At 38.8% G+C, this 19,319-nt stretch overlaps 1 protein-coding gene across 6 annotated transcripts in view; it reads left to right on the top strand.

The window, feature by feature from the left end:
* ERBB4 (erb-b2 receptor tyrosine kinase 4) overlaps nucleotides 1–19,319 on the top strand; it is a 640,461-nt gene that overhangs the window by 465,077 nt on the left and 156,065 nt on the right. For all 6 annotated transcript variants that reach the window (XR_013930080.1, XR_013930081.1, XR_013930082.1 and 3 more), the window contains exons 12-15: nucleotides 1,335–1,534; nucleotides 12,065–12,197; nucleotides 12,981–13,074; nucleotides 14,436–14,590. Coding sequence is in view for 2 of the 6 variants with exons in the window: in XM_080399817.1 (XP_080255943.1) it covers nucleotides 1,335–1,534; nucleotides 12,065–12,197; nucleotides 12,981–13,074; nucleotides 14,436–14,590 (582 nt within the window). In the remaining 4 variants the exon portion in view is untranslated. The remainder of the gene's footprint in view (nucleotides 1–1,334; nucleotides 1,535–12,064; nucleotides 12,198–12,980; nucleotides 13,075–14,435; nucleotides 14,591–19,319) is intronic.

A 19,319-nucleotide genomic window follows, 5' to 3' on the forward strand; every position in this document is an offset into this window, starting at 1 on the left:
TAACAAGGTATTCATTAACGGTATCTTTGCTAATCAGTTGTTTATAATGGGTAATACCTTTTGAACATAATGATTGAAAAAAAAAAAAAGAATGTCTTGGTTCATTACTGTAGCTATTAACTCATTGTCTGGAAGGTACATTCCATGGTTTAAAATACCTTGTGAATGTGAAACATAACTTAAAATGTAGCAGTAATAGAACCTAGGCCCATTTTCAGGAAGTGTATATGGTTGTGTATGGAAGTGCAGGCTGATGTGCCCAAAGAACAATGTGGTCTTAAGAAGCAATAAAAGATAACTATATGGAAGAGATACCTTGCAATTGGGGTGTACGTTAGCTTTGTAGTGACATTTTCACTAGAGATATTTCCGTATGACAGCTCATATGGAATAATTGGTTTGAACAGAAGAAAATGCGGTGAGAAATAATGGGGGAAGCACAAGAAGGTACCTGAACAATATATACAGCAAACCCTGGTTTCCTGTTGTGTAAATACCATACATCAGTCATGGGGTTCTGCTGCATCTTAAGTAGCAACCCAAGCAGACTATGAATAGCAGAGAAACCTTGAGATTGAATCACAGCCCAACATTCTATTTTGAAGCAGCAATTTTTATTTGTAACAGCTGGAAAACAATTATAATCATTAAAATACAATAACTTAAAGGATGCCCAGAAACTGGATATTTTCTTCACTAATCTGCAGTCATAAAATATGTGCAGTCATTTCTGTGTTACACAGACAATAATTTACCATTCCTTTGATGAAGAAAGGCGATAACCACATATTATAACAAAAGAAAAATGAAATGTAGAAAATGGGATGGAAAAATTTCCTTGAAAATAACAATTTCTTCCTGTATTACTAAAATGATATTAATTTGATGCCTGACAGAAGATGTTAATACATTTTACATGACCCTGTCAGTTTGTCCTTAGCATATAAACTCTCATAATGTTAATTCTGTCAAAAAAAAATCTGGATTTTATTCAGTTTCTCAACAGCACTTTATATGAAAAAATATGTTAATTCATGAAATGGAACTAGTTGAGGAGTTCTGCCAGCCCACTTGGCCTAGTGCTGTGAGCATCACAGCTTGTGGTACCACAATTCTTACAGGACTCTTAATTTTCTTAGCAAAAGAATTGGATGTTGACTCATAAAATATTTGTGTCACCCTAACATAAAAGTTTTCCTACCAAATTTCAGTATTGTTAGAAAGACCATCTTGACATTAGGAACTAATTCTAGTGGGACATTCTCAACCAGCTCCGATAGGTTCTGCCTTCTGAAGCTAATCACTGTTCTCTCTGACTTTTGTTTTCATCACAGTGGCCTTTCCTTACTCATCCTAAAGCAACAAGGCATTACCTCTCTGCAGTTTCAGTCCTTGAAGCAAATCAGTGCTGGCAACATCTACATAACAGACAACAGCAATTTGTGCTACTACCACACTGTCAACTGGACTAGCCTCTTCAGCACACCCAGTCAAAAAACAGTGATTCATCGAAATAAAAAGGCAGAGAACTGCAGTAAGTACTGCTGCTCAGTGCAGATCTTCTTGTCTAGGATTGGTTCACTTCAGGTGAAAATGATACAACTACTGACAGGATGCAGTGCGATGAGCAGGGCAGAAACTTCACTGGTGTCTCTGAGAGCTCCATGGACATCAGTGGAGCTGTGATAATTTACAGAATCTAAAGCTTTGGCCCAGTCTGCCTCTAAGCAGATTTATAGGCAAATGAAATGTTTTAAGGTATGAACAAAAGCAAAGGAGAAGAGAGGGGACAGCTTCCTTACCGTGATGTGAGCTTTCCAGGTTGGAGATCCAGTTTCACAAACAGGGATTCTGAAGGCTATAAACATGGAGTGAATGTAACATTCATGAAAGGCGCTGATTTTACAGATTTGAAAACTACTTCCCTTTCCTTATGGAGTGAGATTAGTATCTTTTGCTTCCCCTACCCTGCTTCACCAATGTGGCCCTGTCTTAACCCAGAAAGGTCACTTTTGGGACTGCTTTTGATCACTGAGTTCCTCCTTTCTGTATTTAACCTATCTGATAATGGAGATTACTTTTAAGTTGTCCTAATTGTCTTTCAGAAAAGCTTATGAGCCGTACCTGGACTGAGATTATAGTACTGAAAAGCAGTGAATGCTACGTAGCAGATGTAACAATTTGGTTATGCAGAAATCAGGCAGCAAATTGCATTAATGCAGTCATATTGTAGCAGCAATACAGTTCATTTTAAGCATCTGTTAGACTGCTAGCAAAGGAGGAGATGCATTAAATTGCTGTATGTTTAAGTGATATTTCTGGGGTTTGTGCTTATGACCAGCCAGAAACATTTGCTTCTGTTTTTCTCAGGCTGTGGTCCTACTTCTAACTTATTCCTTTAGTTTAGGGTTTTTTTTCCTCCTCTTTTTTTCTCTCCTGCCTTAGAAGTGTACTATTCTGTCATGGTTTGAGAGACTTTGTGCCTGTGCTCATCACTACCTTCCAGTGTTAGGTGAAACACAACTTATCCCTGCTTATCACTTATCACTGCTTCTCATTTATTATTCTGATCTTTTCTGCCATGTAAGAGCTACATGAAGTTGAAAGTCTTGTTTGCTAGGTCTCTGTGTGATTATATTTTTTTGGGTCTTTTTATTATCATCTTTATTTAGCTATTTCTCTACATAAAAGTTTTAAAAAAGTGAAGGTTAAAGAAATGCCTCTTGCTGTTGATGTAGTTTAATTGTGATCATGCCTGAGGATGTAGGGGTAAAGGGTTGTTTCTTAATCTCCAGCAGATCACTGACCACTTTTAAACTGTACCGTACTTAATCCTTCAATGTAAACTTTCTGTTATATGAGACAGAAGGATGTGTCGAACAGAACTTTTCTTGGTAGAAGGTTTTGTGTATGTTTGCAGAAGGTGTTCTTGGCATAGACTGTGAAACTGTGGGTTAGACCCTTAGATTTGGTAGAACATTTTGTGGGAAGGCAGTACAGAAGGTGGAGGAGAAATGCAGTGTCTGCTGCTACTTCTGTGATGAGGAAGCACGCAAAGGTGTCCTGTACATTGAACAGCTTCATGTCCTGATGTTTCTAGTGCTGTAATCCAGCCAAGAGGTGACAAAGGCATGAGTAAATGAATCCAGGTGGTTGTCTGTGAGAGTACCATACCTCTCTTTGTCATCCAGAGATGATTGAACACATGATGATAACGTCATGTGGGAGCGAAGCATCAATACCGACTCTAAGAATACTCCTGAATAACAAAATGAGTTAACCTGTTGCAGGACGACAAAGGATGCACAATCTCTGTTTTCAGCACACTTTATCTTGTTCTGAATTACTTCCAGTTGTTAAACAACCATAAGCTTTGTATCATCATCTTAATGGCTTTTGTTCTCTTATTTTTCATTTTTTCCATTTCAAGGCTTTTTCTTTGTTTCAACTTCTTCAGAGGGTGAATATTATTTGAACGTTGAATAAGATCAGCCTTACAAGGGAAAAGCATGCATTTTCTGGCACCATCGTCTCCTTTGAAACTTGGAGGAAAGCTCCTGACTTCCCATGAGTAACTAGTGCCTTCAGTCTTGCCTGCTAGAGCATTTATAGATGGCTTGTAGTTCAGGTATGCGGTCTGGTTTTTCTGCCCCCATACAGAGAGCCAACCATGAAAAATGGTATATTATTTGGCAAATAGAGGTGTTGCCAAGAAAGAGAATCACAACTGTCCAGGAATGGTGGATTGCTCATTGTTTTCCCCTGCAATGGGGTTTGTGTTTAATAGGATCAAGTGGTGAGGAGGAGCCTAGATCTGTGCTATCAGTCAGTAACAAGTATATTGTCTATGTGTTGACAGGAAGAATTAGCCCTTTGAGATTTCACATAAGGAATTTCTGGGCTGACAGAACAGAATTTGTCTGAAGATGCACAAAGTCTTGATGACCATGCAAGAGTCAATAGGGTTGTATTCCAAGATCCTAGTGGTCCCATCTTGCTGGGAGATACAGGAACCTGTGAACCTTCCAGAGAGCATAGGTTTTCTCTCTACCGTATGAAAAACTGCTGACTATGGGAGAAAAATCTTGCTCTTTGTGCTTTTCCATGTTTTCTAACAGCAGATTTGCCATAGCTATTGGATAATGATGCATCATTTAATGAAAGAACAACCAGCTCTCTTCCATTCCTAGAGATTTATTGTAAAAATAAAGTAAGTAGTAATAAGGTTGAACATAGGCCTCAGGTCTCACACAGTAATGCTTCCTCTTTGCTTCAAGCTCTCTGTAACTTACAGTATGTTAGAAGACAATGGAAAACCACTCAGAGGTGGAATTGGTAAGGTGCTTTTCCCTTCATGGAATAGCATCCCATTTGTTTCACTGGTTTTGAGAGCTTGTGGACATAGCTGAACACAGTAGTTTGGAAGATATTCCCATGTTAATTGTCAGGACTCCTTTGTCAAATAACTCTTTGCTCTTTCCTGTGATCGCTAAGTTCCCTTTCAAAGAGCTCCTTTGAAGCAGACACAGCTTCTGAAACATGGGCTTCCACTGCAAATGGAAACTTGGATGTAGTGTCGCATCATCCTCTTGCACTGTATGTGTTGTCATGACGTTTGCACACAAAGGGAAAATGTAAACTTTATTTGACTTGTAGTTTACTGAGGATTTGTTATAATAGACACTCACTATTTTCCAGGAAGAAAAATATTCCTAAAGATACCTTATGAAACAACACCAAGGGAATCTTCACAAGGAAAACAGAGCTCATTCATTTCATTTTAAGAAGCCACAATGTAAGCTACAGTACTAAGGGACTAGTTTTAGAAATAGGCTGTAACCTATGTTCATTAAATGGACTGTATATAATGAATGTAGCCTAGGGGCCAAGTTACTCCAATCAGAAGGCAGTGTCTTAGCTGATTTCCTGAATGCTAATAGGGAACAGTGTTTTTCTCTCTCTATGCACGTCTGTGTGAATGAATTAATGTTTTGTGGCCTTTTGAGAGTCAGCATTAGATGAGAAGAGCTATCCTGCTGCTTCAACTCTGCCTGTCAGTTGCATCTCTGTGGGGTTAAATGGGTTCTGCTGCAGGTTAGGTGCTTAACTAAGTTCTTCACAATTACTTGGAGTAGGGCAGAACTGTTCCTTAGAGCCAGATGCATTTCTCTAGCATCCTCTGAAACATCTGTGATTTTCAGGATAGGCCAGCAGGCTGAGGTTTAAGAGAGTTTTCTCTGAACCTTCCACTGCCTGCATGTTTGGGATCTGGGGGCAAGTCTCTAGAGTTTCCATTTCTGCCTTTCTGTTGTTTTGCCTATTCTAGACCCTGATGCTTCAGATGCTTGGGTATATGCCCATGTCTCTCTGAGTGACAAGTAAGATGTAACGAGAGTGTGGAAGGGAAATGTATAAGTATGTGTTTGCAGGATCAAAAGCCATCCTCTGTGGTAGAAATCCAGTCTGTTTGCTTGCATGATAGCTAGCAGGGTGTGAAAATATCTGTTAAAGATTTTTTTCACGTGTTTCCAGTGAAGAAACCAGTCTAAACCATGTTAATTATTACAGCCATTCTCAGGTGTGTTTATTATTGTTTCTTTGCATATTTTGAGTCATTATCAGCCTGTTTTTGTTTTCCTCCCTACCTAGTGATGTTGATGCCTTAAAGCAAGTTACAGCAAACACTTACTATCAACGTGTAGCTTTTCTTAAAACTCATGTAAGAGCTTATAAGATCTTCTAGTCAGCATCATATTTAATTTAATTTTATGATATATCACAATGATATATTTTCCATACCATTTAATGCTATGTTCAGCTGACTGTAGAAGTCAGAGAGCAAATATTGAGAAATTGTTGAGGGAGTAAAATATTTGTGGAAAAGTTCTCTCTATATTAATGCTTCATGTTTGAGATAACACTGACATTATAGAGTTTGTCAGAACTCTGAATATTTTTTCTCAATTAAGAAGATAAAGGCAACAGAGTTCAGCCAGTGGAAAATGCTACAAAATTATCCAGCACACAGAAAATACTTTATACCCTTGATCATAAAATCATAGAATAGTTTGGGTTGGAAGGGACCTTAAAGATCATCTAGTTCAAACCTCCCTGCCATGGGCAGGGACACCTTCCATGTGACCAGGTTGCTCAAAGCCCCATCCAGCCTGGCCTTGAACACTGCCAGGGATGGGGCATCTGGACAACCAGTTTTGGTCCCTCACACTAAAGAATTTCTTCTTAATATCTAATGTAAATCTACCTTCTCTCAGCTTAAAATCATCCCCCCTTGTCCTTTCTCTACATGCCCTTGTAAAAAGTCCCTCTCCAGCTTTCTTGTAGGCCCCCTTTAGGTACTGGAAGGCTGTGATGAGGTCTCCCTGTAGCCTTTTCTTCTCTAGGCTGAACAACCCCAACTCTCTCAGCCTGCCTTCATAGGAGAGGTGCTCCAGCCCTCTGAGCATCTTCTCCAACAGGTCTATGTCCATCTTATGTTGGGGGCCACAGAGCTGAACGCAGTACTCCAGGTGGGGTCTCAATTATTTCATCTTGCTGTTTGTGCCACTTGTTAACAATGTTAAAATGGTCATGAAATATTTCACCACCTCTGAGATGGCTTTTCCAAATGCTGGTTAGAAGTGTAGGGCAGACTTCACTTGTTCGTAGAATGTTGAAAATACAGCAGCAAAACATGTGTGTGTTTTTTGAATTTTAAAAAAATCCATAAACCCCACAATGCTCTGTTGCTTTGTGTTGTCTTGCTAATATTCTCCTATGCAGGACCAGAGATGGGTGGGTACCTGGAAGGAATGAGATCTCTCTCTTCTCTGCCTTCCCTACAAACATTCAGGGATAGAAATGTTAGTGACTAAGCTTGTGTGCACAGGGAACATAGAAGAAAGTGGCACCTTTGAGGCTGAGTACCATGGAAAGGGTGGCAGTATGTGATCATCAGCAAGAGACTTCTGAACTATGCAGACCCTAAAAGACACCCAGGCTTGGGGGGCAGGTTACAGGAGAAGACTTGAGGGCAAGGGACAAGCTGAGCCTTCAACAGCCATTACACCTTTGGCACAGCCTGCTAGTGTCCCCCAAGACTGTTTAAGAGTTCAGATGGCAAATGGGCATCTTCAAACTGATAAGCTGAGTGGAAATTAATTGGAGAGCGATTATCTAAGATGCAGTGCATGAAGCTCTTATCTAATGTAGACTTCTAATTGTATGCTACTATAAATGTTAAACACTGTTTCATGCATAAAACTTACTTAGTTATAATGACTATTAATGCAGAATGAATGACTATAAAGTTATTGGTAGAGAATGTGCCCTGGTAGTTAGATTTTACTGTTGCTCCATGCTGAAGTGAAGAATCTGCCTTTTTTTCCCAGCATGGGTTTTTTTTATGGAACAGTCAGAGGTGATTCATGTTAAATATGAGTGCACACAAAACAAAAGCAGAAAAAATGTTCTTTTATACAAAGTTATTTAAATAATCCCTTTCAGCTTTAGTGACACCTGCAGTGTACACTGAAACCTTTGTAGGCAAAGGTTGCTATAAATGTGATTGTTATGAATTATGTCAATTTAGCCACCAATTAACAACTTGAATAAATGATTACATTCATTATCAGGCATGATGCAAAGCTAATTGAAGTCTGCAGGAGCTTTTCTATTGAGTTCACAGAGCTTTGGATCAGGCCCATAAGTGTATAGCCAAATAACAGTAATTTTTCTTTTTTTAGATAGAACACAAGAAAATTAGCTATCTAGATTTGGGAAAAACATTGAACCTTTCTGCTTCTAACCTGTGTGACCCCATTAATAAAGCATGAACACTTATTCTAAAACTCCCAATGAAAGTGAGTTCCTGTCAAATGCATTATTGTTCTTTCCTGCCGCATATGGGCGTGTGATATGCTGGAGCTTCAGAACATTCTCAGCTCATGAAAATGCCAAATAATGTGTCTAAATTTGAAACATTTCTTTAGCCATCCCTATAATTAAAGAAGAGGAAGAAAGAAAAGTGTAATGGATTTTTATAAACTTTGAAAAAAAACCCCACTCCTTTCTTGCCAAGTTTCATTTATGAAAATATTTCTATGACTTCAAAATAAGTAGAAGGAAATAATGATATTTTTTTGCCTATTGTTTTTGTCATAGAATACAGACACTCTGTTGGCTAGATTTCAATGGGGTAATCATGATTTTCTTTACTGAAAAGCTGTCTTTCTATTTCATAAGGTTACTTAGTACATTTTCTGAGCTATCTTGTAATAGTGTCACTTGCTATTTGAAAGGATATTTCAGTGCAACTGAAACAGCGTGTGTGTGTGTAAATAAACACTGATCCCAGAGTAACCTGACAGCTGAGAACAGCAAAAAGAAAGGAATTCACAAGTAATAAAAGCACAATTTCAAGTTATAAAAAAAGGTGAGAAAGCAAATAGGAAACTGCCTTTCAATGATGACAGCGTTTTAAAAAAATCAGAAGAATTACTAATATTCTTAAGATAGATAATGAGAACAAAGGGATCTCCAAAGCAGTGTTGTTTTTTTGTTGTGTGACAAGTGCTTAGTGAGTCATTGACTAGAAAATAAAAGTATTCATATAAAAAAAAGTTTGATAATCAGAACTGTGATGCTTTCTGTGTTTGGGTTTTTTCCTTCTTTCTTTTCTTTGCTGATACAGTTTAAACCTGAAGCTGTCTGTTAAACCCAGGTATCCCTGTGGCAGGCAGTGTGAGGTAGGACTCCTGTATTTGTCCAATCAGTCACACTGGATGAGATCAAGGGAGATGGCAGACCAGGTGTGAAGTGCTGGAGCCTGCTCTGAGGGAGTCCTCAAGTGCGCTCTGAATCCTAAGGCATAATTCAGGTTTCTCTGAAATGACCAGCTGTATGACCTGGGACTTTTTCTGGGTGCTCTTGTAGGCAGCAAACATGAAAGAGGCCAAAACTGGCCTTTAATACCAAGTCAGTGCTCCTGCTGAACTGTGCTGCACAAAGCCAGCATTAGGCTGATACACACAAAATGCCTAAAAGTAGGTGAAAAAGGAAACGCTGTACTACTCATGTAGCATTTCCTAACGCAAAACTTTTGCTAAGTTCCTTTGATTTCTATGAAGTTCAGTCAGTGGCAATGTAGTGGAACTACTGACATCTGGTAGTTGTAATAAAAACTTTATTTATTTTTTTCACTATGCTAATGAAAATCTGTATGCTAATGAAATATCACTATGCTAATGAAAAGCTGAAATTTTTGTCTCTGCTCTTACTGGTTTTGTGTGGTGTGGTTCCTTTGACTGCAGTAGAATGACTCCTGATTTACAGGCAGGACTCAGGGAAAGAATAAGACATCTTTATGAAGTAGCATGCTAAATAGCTCAGCTTTTTCTTGCTGTGCTGGAATCAGTGATAATTGTTATTATTACACTTTAATGAAAACAAAATGACCACCCGGAATTACTTCTCAATGTAATTGTTTTCTCTTTGGCTGTACCTGATTTGAGGTATGAAGCAAAAGAAGCATCAAAAAGATACTTCCGAACACTTTTTGGTGTTGTCTTTAAGAAAGTATATGTGATATAGAAAAAATATATATGTGTATTCAAGTATTCCAGACTTGATAAGACATGAGTGTGCAGACTTTTCATGTCTGAGGCTATTTGTGGTATTGTGTTGAGTAAGGTAGTGCCATCTACTTGCTGAATTACTTGTACAGCAGAGCCGTGCAAGGTCAGCAACAGCGCTGTGCAAGTAGGAAGCATGTTGGTGAATCTCTTGTTCTTGGATCAGTTTGCCTGCACAGGCTGGGGGATGTGAAATCTTTGACTGGTACCCATGCTGCTTGTAAAGGTGTAAAGTTGAAATGTCCATTTTCTGGCACTGAATTACGAAAAAGTTCCAGGACTAAAACCAAACAAGTAGATGAGAGTCTGCCATTTTCAATCTTGGTAACGCAAAATGTCATATGACGAGAAGAAAAGAAATATGGAAGAAGCTTCGCTCCTCTTGCCTACTCACTACATGGGCTAGGAGAGAGAAAGCATGGATACAATTGTTGCATTTTATTTTCCTAATAAGCACTTTCTAATAAATTCAGTGGTCAGAAGGCAGAGTGACAGTGACAGGACAGGCAGTGTATCTCAAAGGAAAGTGCTCTGCCAGCGTGACATGAACTTCCTGCCTGTCAGCAGCCAACAGGAGGTGCGGGAATTGCCTCACAGGAAACAGAAGAGGACATAGGCTAGGTGTGCGGTATAGATCAGAAAGATAGCGTCTGACCAACACGGTGCCAATGTGAAGCAATGCTGTATGATGGAGAGCAGCGATTAAGGAATGGTTAAGGAGAGAGTCACACTAAGCAGTGTGCTCTCCTGTACAGTAGGCCGCTATGACAGATACTCAGTGGTTCAAATGTGGGACATCTGAACAGAATAACCAGGTTTTAAACATTCCATGGAGAGCAGAAGGCATATTTCTGCTGACTCTTTCATGATTTAGAAGGGCTTTGTGCTTCTCAGGTAATAAAACTCAGTATATTCTTTAATTGTTAAGGTGAATTATAATGGACAGTGCCTAACTGCACTGTTCCATCCTTTACAGTGGAGACATAACATCATGTATCCTGAAATGAAAATAGGGAGCTTTTTTCCCCCCAGTCAGCCAGCTATGCTGCTTTACTGAAAGAAGTGTAGAAAAATCGTGCACAAAGAATTACTGTCTTTTATTTAATATAAAGCTGCCAGAAGTCTTTATGCATTTTGCAGAAAGATTTTTCTGTTGATTTTGCAAAATGCATCTCTTAAAATGTGTGCTGGCCATATGCAGTTGCTGTTTTATATGTGTATTCAGTGTGTGTGTTCCTGACTGGACATCTTCATTGCTACAGTATTGAAAGGGGTAGTAGAATTCTACCAGCAAACCTACTTTTCATTTATTATTTGACACTTTTCTCATGTTGTTTTCAGTGGTTTAAAAAGCAAACAAATGTTTATATACTTGCCATCTCTGATATTTCAGATCTTTGCTGGTTTTAATCTACTCAATCTAGTATGTAATTCATTTGCATAAAACATTTCATCATGCAAGAGTGAATTCAAATTAAGAGATTCACCCTTTTGCCTGCCACCATTTGGCTGAAACTGCAACTGGACTTTCTTCAGATGTTGGAGAGATACCATGTGTTTCCTTTTGCTCTTTTCTCATATTCTCCATCTGTTACAGAATTAACAGATAATTAACACAGAATTAATTACACTGTTTGCAACAACCTATCCCTATCACTCTTTGTTCATTGTTGATTTTGTGTGGTTTGGGGGGGTTTAATGTAAAGGCTCTTTGACTCTTCAGGTGCTTTTGCAATAAGCACTTAAAAAATCAGACTTAATGGTGACTGTCCTTCAACTTTTTCCCCACCATCCATAAGCTTTATTCCAGTGATTCCTCAGTTCAGAGACAGTGTTTTATATTTCAGTTTAATAGCCCTTCTGTGGATTTAGGCAATTGATTTTTCAAATCCTTTAAATTTTCAGTGTTTACCATGCCATGAGTCAGGGAATTCTGTAGCTTGATCTATACTTTATATGAAGAAAAATCTCAGTTCCTGAGGCAGGGTTCTTGTCTCTTTGAATGCCCATGAGGGACTTGGAAGAAGCAACAAACAATTGTTTCATGCTTGCTTACCTTCTTCTTGTCATTCATGATTTTATAGACCTTAATCAAGTCCTTTCTGATCTATATCTAAGGCTACTTCCCTGTTTATTCCTGGTATAGAAGGTCTTCTCTAGTTTTGATCATCCTTGCAGCACTCTTAAACCTTTTTCTCACTGTACTATATCCTTTCTGAAAGGAACAGGCCAGAAGTGTGCACAGTATTCAGACTATGAGCACACAGTATGTTTCTGTTAGTAGTATGACGACAATCTTCTGCTTTTTCCTCTATTCTGTTTCTAGGAAATATGAACGTTCAGTTCACTTTTCTGAGTGTGATGGAATGCTGAATGAAGTGTTTTGGGTTTCAGAGGACTATGTAAATTACTGACAGTATCCTCTCTATCTGCAGCTGCTGACGGAATGGTGTGTAATGAATTATGCTCAAGTGATGGCTGCTGGGGGCCAGGGCCAGACCAGTGTCTCTCCTGCAAGCGCTTCATCAGGGGAAGGACCTGCATAGACTCTTGTAACCTCTATGATGGGTAAGATATTTCCCTTGCACTTTTCCCTGAAGTTGCTGATTATACTGTTCAGGACTTCACCAAGTAAGTTGTTTTCTTTTTACATCAACCAATATCTGTTTTCACTGCCGATACTACTTATCTGGGGGTAAAATATATTGTGGGATAGGTTTTAAGGATTTCCAAATCTGAAGTTGTGTAGAAGGCTTTACCTAGTATTCTGCTGACTAAAATTTTCATGCAACATGAAAAGTTTGTTGCACCTTTTGCATTGCATGGTCTGACATTTTATAGATTTAGACCTCAGTTTAGAATTGTTGTTGAGTGACGAGCCTTTTGGAGAACGGGCTTTAAAACAAGTGTTTATAGAGACTTAACTAAAGTCAGCACTGTGTTCAATGCTCTTTCTAATCCTTTCCTACCTGTTAGCTGTGTCTGAAATGTAACAAGTGGCTTCCTGAATCTGAGCCATGAGTGACAATTCTATAGATAAAAATAGAGAAAAGTGTTACTTTGTCCTGTTAATGAGGTCCTTATTTCTTAAGGAAAGGGGGTGGGGAACCCACTATAGTTTTATACTGGTAAAAAAGATATCTTCTGTTTCACCTGTCTGTGAATGACATTGCTGATGAGGCCTGGTTTTCAGCTGGTTTAAAGCAGCATCATGTCGTTAACAGAAGTGATTTCAGCTGGCAGTCTGCTGACTTCAGCGAAGCTGAAATTGTTTCTACCAGGTGAAGAGCCAGCCATTTTGTCTCAGTCTCACTTGCTTTCTCCTAACCTGCCCGCAAAATACTTTTGTAGGGAATTTCGAGAATTTGCAAATGGTTCTGTCTGCGTGGAGTGTGATCCCCAGTGTGAAAAGATGGAAGAAAACATGATCACGTGCTATGGGCCGGTAAGAACAAAATTTGATATATTATGTGCTAGCTTGTTAAAGCGTGCTAAAACATGGGTATTTGCTGCTTGTAGACTTAAAAGCAGCTGTTGAAAATTAATGTGAACAAAAATAGGAAACATGCATATTCTGCATGTAGGGAAGTTGGTACTGGTAATAAAGTTCTTTGGACCAGCCTCCTTAAGGAAGTGGTTTGAAAAGTTTTCCTTTTCTTTCCTCAGTTGTCTTAATGCCTTAGTGGTACAGATGCATAATTTTTTTTATATGACAGATAGCATGCAGTTGTGGTTTCAGTGCCCTTTTTTATCATTGCATTCTTTATACTCACTTCTGTCCTGTTCTAACACAAATTTGGTTACCTACCCTGCCCGCCACACCCCAAAAAAAAAAAAAAAAAAAAAAAAAAAAGGGGGAAATTGTCTCAATCACTCAGCTTGAACAATATGTTGGGATGTTTGTTTAGGGGTTTTTCTTCATGGATCCTAAATGAATGTTAACTGTGGCTGTTACCTTTATAATGGCTAGTGAGTCTTCAAAGATTATTGCTCTTTTGTGAGATAGACGTTGTCTCTTTCTTTTAATCTTGGCAGTATACAAAAGACTGAAAGTCACAAGCATCCTGGGCAAAGAGGAGTTGTACTTTAGGATCTTCATAATTGAGAAAACTTAACTCAAATTATTTCTTTATTACTTTAACTTACCTACTAAATGGGAAAGGCATCATAATTTTTGTCATAATACTGTTTTCTGCAACACAGTCATAAAGTAAGAAGCTAATGTTTCAAGTATTCAACGCATGATGGAAATTTGGGTTTATAGCAGGGCTCAGTGCCCAACGTGGACACTAGATTCAGTTATATGCTGTCTTATCATCACAGCGCTTTAAAATTTTACTTTTATATTGTCCAGGAGCCTTGGTTTGTGGTTCATAACAATCTAGTCTATACACATAATAAGAAGATGGAGAACTTGTAGCTCTTCAGTTTTGTTGTGACCAGATACTACAGGGAGAATGCAGTGTGGAAAATAATTCTGGAGTGCAGAGGTAGGGGATCCTACTGAAAGGCCATTGCAGTTGCTTTGCAAATGTGGCTCAGTATGGATCAACGTTGAAGGAAAACCTGTTTAGAATCTAGAATTTAGTTGTATGCTCTACGGAGTAAGTTTATGGCCAAAAGTAACAGGATTTACATGTCTGCTGCTCCTTAACCGAGACTGAAGCTAATTCACTGTTCATTGGGAAATAAATGCTATTTTTTTATTGCTCAGTGTGCTGTCAATCTAGGACCTGCAATTCTGGTGTAGCAGGAAAAGACAGAGTAACTTGAATGCACCACATTTCTGTCTTCCTCGCTCCCCAGGGTCCTGACCACTGCACGAAGTGTTTCCATTTTAAGGATGGTCCAAACTGTGTGGAAAAATGTCCTGATGGCTTACAGGGGGCCAACAGCTTTATTTTCAAATACGCTGATGAAGATCGTGAGTGTCATCCATGTCATCCAAACTGCACCCAAGGGTAAGTGCAAATTCTGTGAAGTGAGTCATCCTATTTACTGTTTATAGCACATGATGATTTACATGCAGTTTGGCTTAGTAAAGCACTTGTTCCACTCCTGAAAACACAGTGTGTGCAGCAGTAATGTAACCTTTGATATTCAGGTTCTACTCATGAATGTCCAGCAGCTTATCAGAAGAAAACTTACCCTTTTGAAAACCATTGAGAACAACTTTTCACAGCAATGCTCTTTGCTTTCCTACTAGGTACCACTGGTTTGTAGCAAACACGACCATTTAAAGTAAAGTGTAATCCTGTAAAATGACTTCTAGTATTTACTTGTTAATAGAGTTTTTATCTCTGCTCCTTGGTATTGGTGAACTAAGCCAGCAGCACTACTGTGACATGAAAGTGTTATTGCACTCGCTCTCTTTTTTTTTTTTTTTTTTTTTTTTTTTTAATATATATATGGAGACTAATGCAAACAGTTTGTCTGAAGCCAGACTTTATACAGGAGTCTGAGTCTGAGCAGCAGTTTCTCAAGTCCTGTCTAACTGCTCAACATCACTTGTTGTATTTGGAACTATACAGCCCATGTATCTGAGCCAGAGTTAAGAATCTGTGCAACAAAATAATAGTAGTCACATACACAACTATTGTTTTGCATGGCCTGCATAAGTTATAAATGTTTTTTCCATGAGACGGTTGGTAATGACCAGCGTACACAGAAAGAGAGAGGCAGCCAGGGGAAAAGAAGAAAACTCCAGCCAGTGAAATAATCTTCAACAAGAGGCTCTTATTGTTTAGCAGCTAAAATTAAACCAGTAAATTATTCAATGTAATCTTGATGTCAACAGCTGTTGCCATTCAAAATGAGACCTTTTGCTGGTTTTGCAAATCTAATTACAATAGTGACATTAGGGAAATGAAAGTGAGATCGCAAAGACACAGCCAGGATCTGTTGCAGATTTGTCTTCCCCTTAGACCCTTTAAATCAGTTAACGCAGTAAGAAAAACGCTGCTACTGTGGAAGAAGAGTGTAAGAAGAAACAATATGAAAAGATGAGGTCACTTGAGGAGCTCTGGTTCTGGCTTTAGTAGATGGTGGAAGTGCCAGTTCTGATTGAATCTGACAAACCCAGCTATGGATGACAGATTTACTGTCCACCTTGCCAGCTTTGCTGGCCTTTCAGAAGACCAGGATGTGACAGATCTTCCCATTCACTCCTCTTTTTCTCTGCTGGTCTAACTAATCTAACTATTAATGGTCTTTGTGGCACAACTGTTTTTCTCCAAACCAGGAAGGGAGCAGAATGTTTCCATGCCTTTCCACTTCTTCATGTGCATCAGTATTTTGCAAGTGGCTGGTTGTTTTTATCTCCCTGGGTAGAACAGGATCAGGGAGAGAGGCTTTTATGCCTTGTGATGAAAATCTGCTGTTCTAGTTCATAAACAAATAGGAAGGGCATCAGGCAGTTGTAACCAAGCTTGTTGGTATTCACTGGCAGCCCTTGGTGACACAGGGTTCCTTTGTGCTGAGTTATGTTGTCATTTAGTCCTTGAACTTTCAGTTTTCCCTTTTTATTTTCTGCAGCTGATTGGGTGAAAGAATGGCTGATGTAGCATCATATGCCGATCCCCAGAGAAATGAAAAACTACCACTAGTATAAAGGCTTGAAGTCTCACCCAGGTTACATATGCAAAGGTATGGTTATCTCCCAGAGGAGTAGCTATCCCTTTGCCACGAGTCAAAGACTATTCCTCATAGAAATCCTTAATTTCTCACTAAAAACAAGTTAACATGTCTATTCTTAGGTATTTTGTTATGCCTCATAAAAACAATACCCCACCATCCCCCATGTCTGAGAAAGCATGGGTGTTCTTTTCAAGTGTTACTAAAGACTTTCTGACATGTTTCATTATGTTAACGAAACTGTTAATGAATGCCAAGTTATTTGGCATTTATGAATTGTCCATCTTCCTGCCAGTGTCGTCAGGGGTATGCCCACATACAGTATGCCCATACTTGTCCGCGTATGCCCACAGAGAGAAGGGAAAAGTTACTCTCTTGCCTTTTCTCCTTCAATTCTGAATTCTCTAGCTTCATACTTTCATTCTTCTTTTAAAAATTAATATTAAAGTTACCCTCAGTCAGGATTCTTCAGTGAAATATGTTGTGGAGGGAACACATCTTGATATTTGGCTCACGACTGAATACTACAGAGAAAATGTAATTTTACTTCATCTAGCATGTCTGTTCTCCTCTCTGTCAGATCAATTGCTGGAATAAAACTGATGCCCTTGCACTGCAGCTTGGATACTCATCAAAAAGTGTTGAGCTGCTGCAGAGCAGTGCTGCCAGCAGTGCTGTTCACTTTGAATCAGGCTCCTTGCTAAAATGGATTGTTAGTTCTCGTACGTTGTTTCTAGTCATTGCCACCTGTTGTTGTCACCAAGGAAGATACCTGTCCCACCTCTGCATTTCCTGTGAGCGTTTTGCCAGAATTCCATCATGGCATTTGCAGGCGACTGCTTTACACCCTAGAGGATGAGATTTTGATAACACCATTCTCCTCCCTTATTCAAGTACAATGACTGCTTCTGTTAATAGGTGTGTAATTATCCAGCCCTGTTAATGATCTTATATTGACTGAGGGAACTATCAAGGAGTGACTTCCTTGGATACGAGAACTGTGCTTTTGGCCTTACATCTCCATGATAAACATCAGCTATTTGAAGACAGTTTGAAGCAGATCTGAGGCACAGGGGACAGCTATCCCATTTAGTTTGAGAGAGTCAGAGAGCATTTGGCACCTCTTGCTTGCAGAGCTAGCCAAAATGTAACACTTTCACAAAAATAAAATACTAATTATATAATAGCATTTGACATTCTGCTTCCTTGCTGGGCAAGACACAAATGGGAGATCTCACTGGACACCTCCCCTCATTATAGAAATGCATTTTCTCACACAGCTTGTTGAAGGAAGTGTATTACTGTTCTCCAGAACATTATTTTCCTTCTAAGCCAAGACCAGAGAAGTGATGGGAGCCTTATCAACACATACGTGATCCAGAAAGGATTTTAAGGCAAAAGTACTGTCTTGCCTCTAAAGCTTAGGTGTATTTTTAGGAAGGTATTATGTATTCCAGATGAAACAATAATCAAATTCAATGGCAACAAACTCTGAATAAGAAACTTACTATTCTGATGATGCAAAATTTCTTCCTACCTCCTGCCTCACTCAGTTCAACTTCCTTACTATCACCATCAGTACGCACTTTGTGCTAGCTACGTAACCCCCTGATTTTGAGTTGTCTGTCTTTATCCATGGCAATAGCTGGGTGACCAGGTGATTGCCAGAACTAAGGTTTTCTCCTGTCCAGAGTTAATCAATCTATGCCATTGTATAATCAGTTTTGTTTTCTTTCCAACAACAAAGACTTTTGAGAATTCATCTGACTAAAAATGGCTTTGCTACTCCACATCTGTGAACACTTAAGACCCCACCATTCAAGCTTAAGGAAAACTGATGAAAGGCAGTATTTGTGACAAAGGGGAAACAGCATTGTTTCAGGAAAAAGCAGTTGTTACTCGAACTTTCAAAACTGTTTTAATTTGTCATTTTGTTTCAGAGGATGATTATCTGTAAAGCTAGGATGAGCTCCAAATGTGATTTTCTGTATAAACTGTATTGGACTGTTGCAAAGTACTGAATATATCATTAATAAATTGGCATGTCTCACTTAACAAGTTCATTTTACAGAGCAAACTTGGAAATGAAAATATCGTTCAGACTCCAAGCAGAAAGAACACTGGGGGTGAATGGAATACCAGTGTGATGTATAATTGTGTCATTCTTGTACTTTTATGTGTCAAAAAGCCTGAAACCAAAGAGGTTACTTTCAGAGGAAAAATAATTGATGACTTGGTGGTGCAAAATAACTTGTTAATAAATATTGCCATTACTCACACAGTATTGTATTTTCCCACATGTAATCACAACAGCCAGTCAGAGAGTAGGAAGCTGCTCAACTAGGAGCAATGGAAATTGCACCTGGACAGAGTTTTCAGTTTGGGGCTGGGGAGTCCACGGAAGAAGATTACAGGTTTAAATAAAAATCGATGGTATTTCAACTCGGAGTGGGTGAGGTCTAAACAGCTCTCTCTTCTTGGATTCAAGTCCTGTTCTCCAGACGTCTAAGAGAATAAATGTATAGATGTGAAATGACTTCAAGACAGTAGGCTCTTTATGTTAGTCTGCCAGTTGTCTGAACTAGTAATGTTCTCAGACCTCTAATTTGAAGAGGGCCTTCTTTTTATTTATAGCAAGAGTCTGAGCTCAGCTTCTCATGACATGCTAGCAAATGGAAGATCTGAACAACTTTTTTTCAGCCTCCTTCATTACTGAACTGGTTTTCTGCAAATTGCTGAGAATTCCATGAATGGAAGAAACATTAGATATGTTTAAGACTGGTTAGAATTCAAACAGTCCTGAATTCTGAAGTCTTGAAGCCCGGGACAGCTGGAATTTTAAAAAATACCTGTCAAGATTTCTCTCCAAGTTTTTGAACTGTGTTTAAATCTATCCTTTCTGTTTATGCATTATCTGGCCACCTGGGTATTTAATGAATCCTTTTTATGTCTGCACATTTTCTGAAGGAAACCATTATTGAGGAAATCCTTACAATTTGCGTTTGCATGTCAGTTTTTATGCAAAAATGAAAATTCAAGTAAGCAAACAACTGGTAA

This window comes from Falco punctatus, assembly GCF_963210335.1.
Source record: "Falco punctatus genome assembly, chromosome: 8".
NCBI classification, from domain to species: domain Eukaryota; kingdom Metazoa; phylum Chordata; class Aves; order Falconiformes; family Falconidae; genus Falco; species Falco punctatus.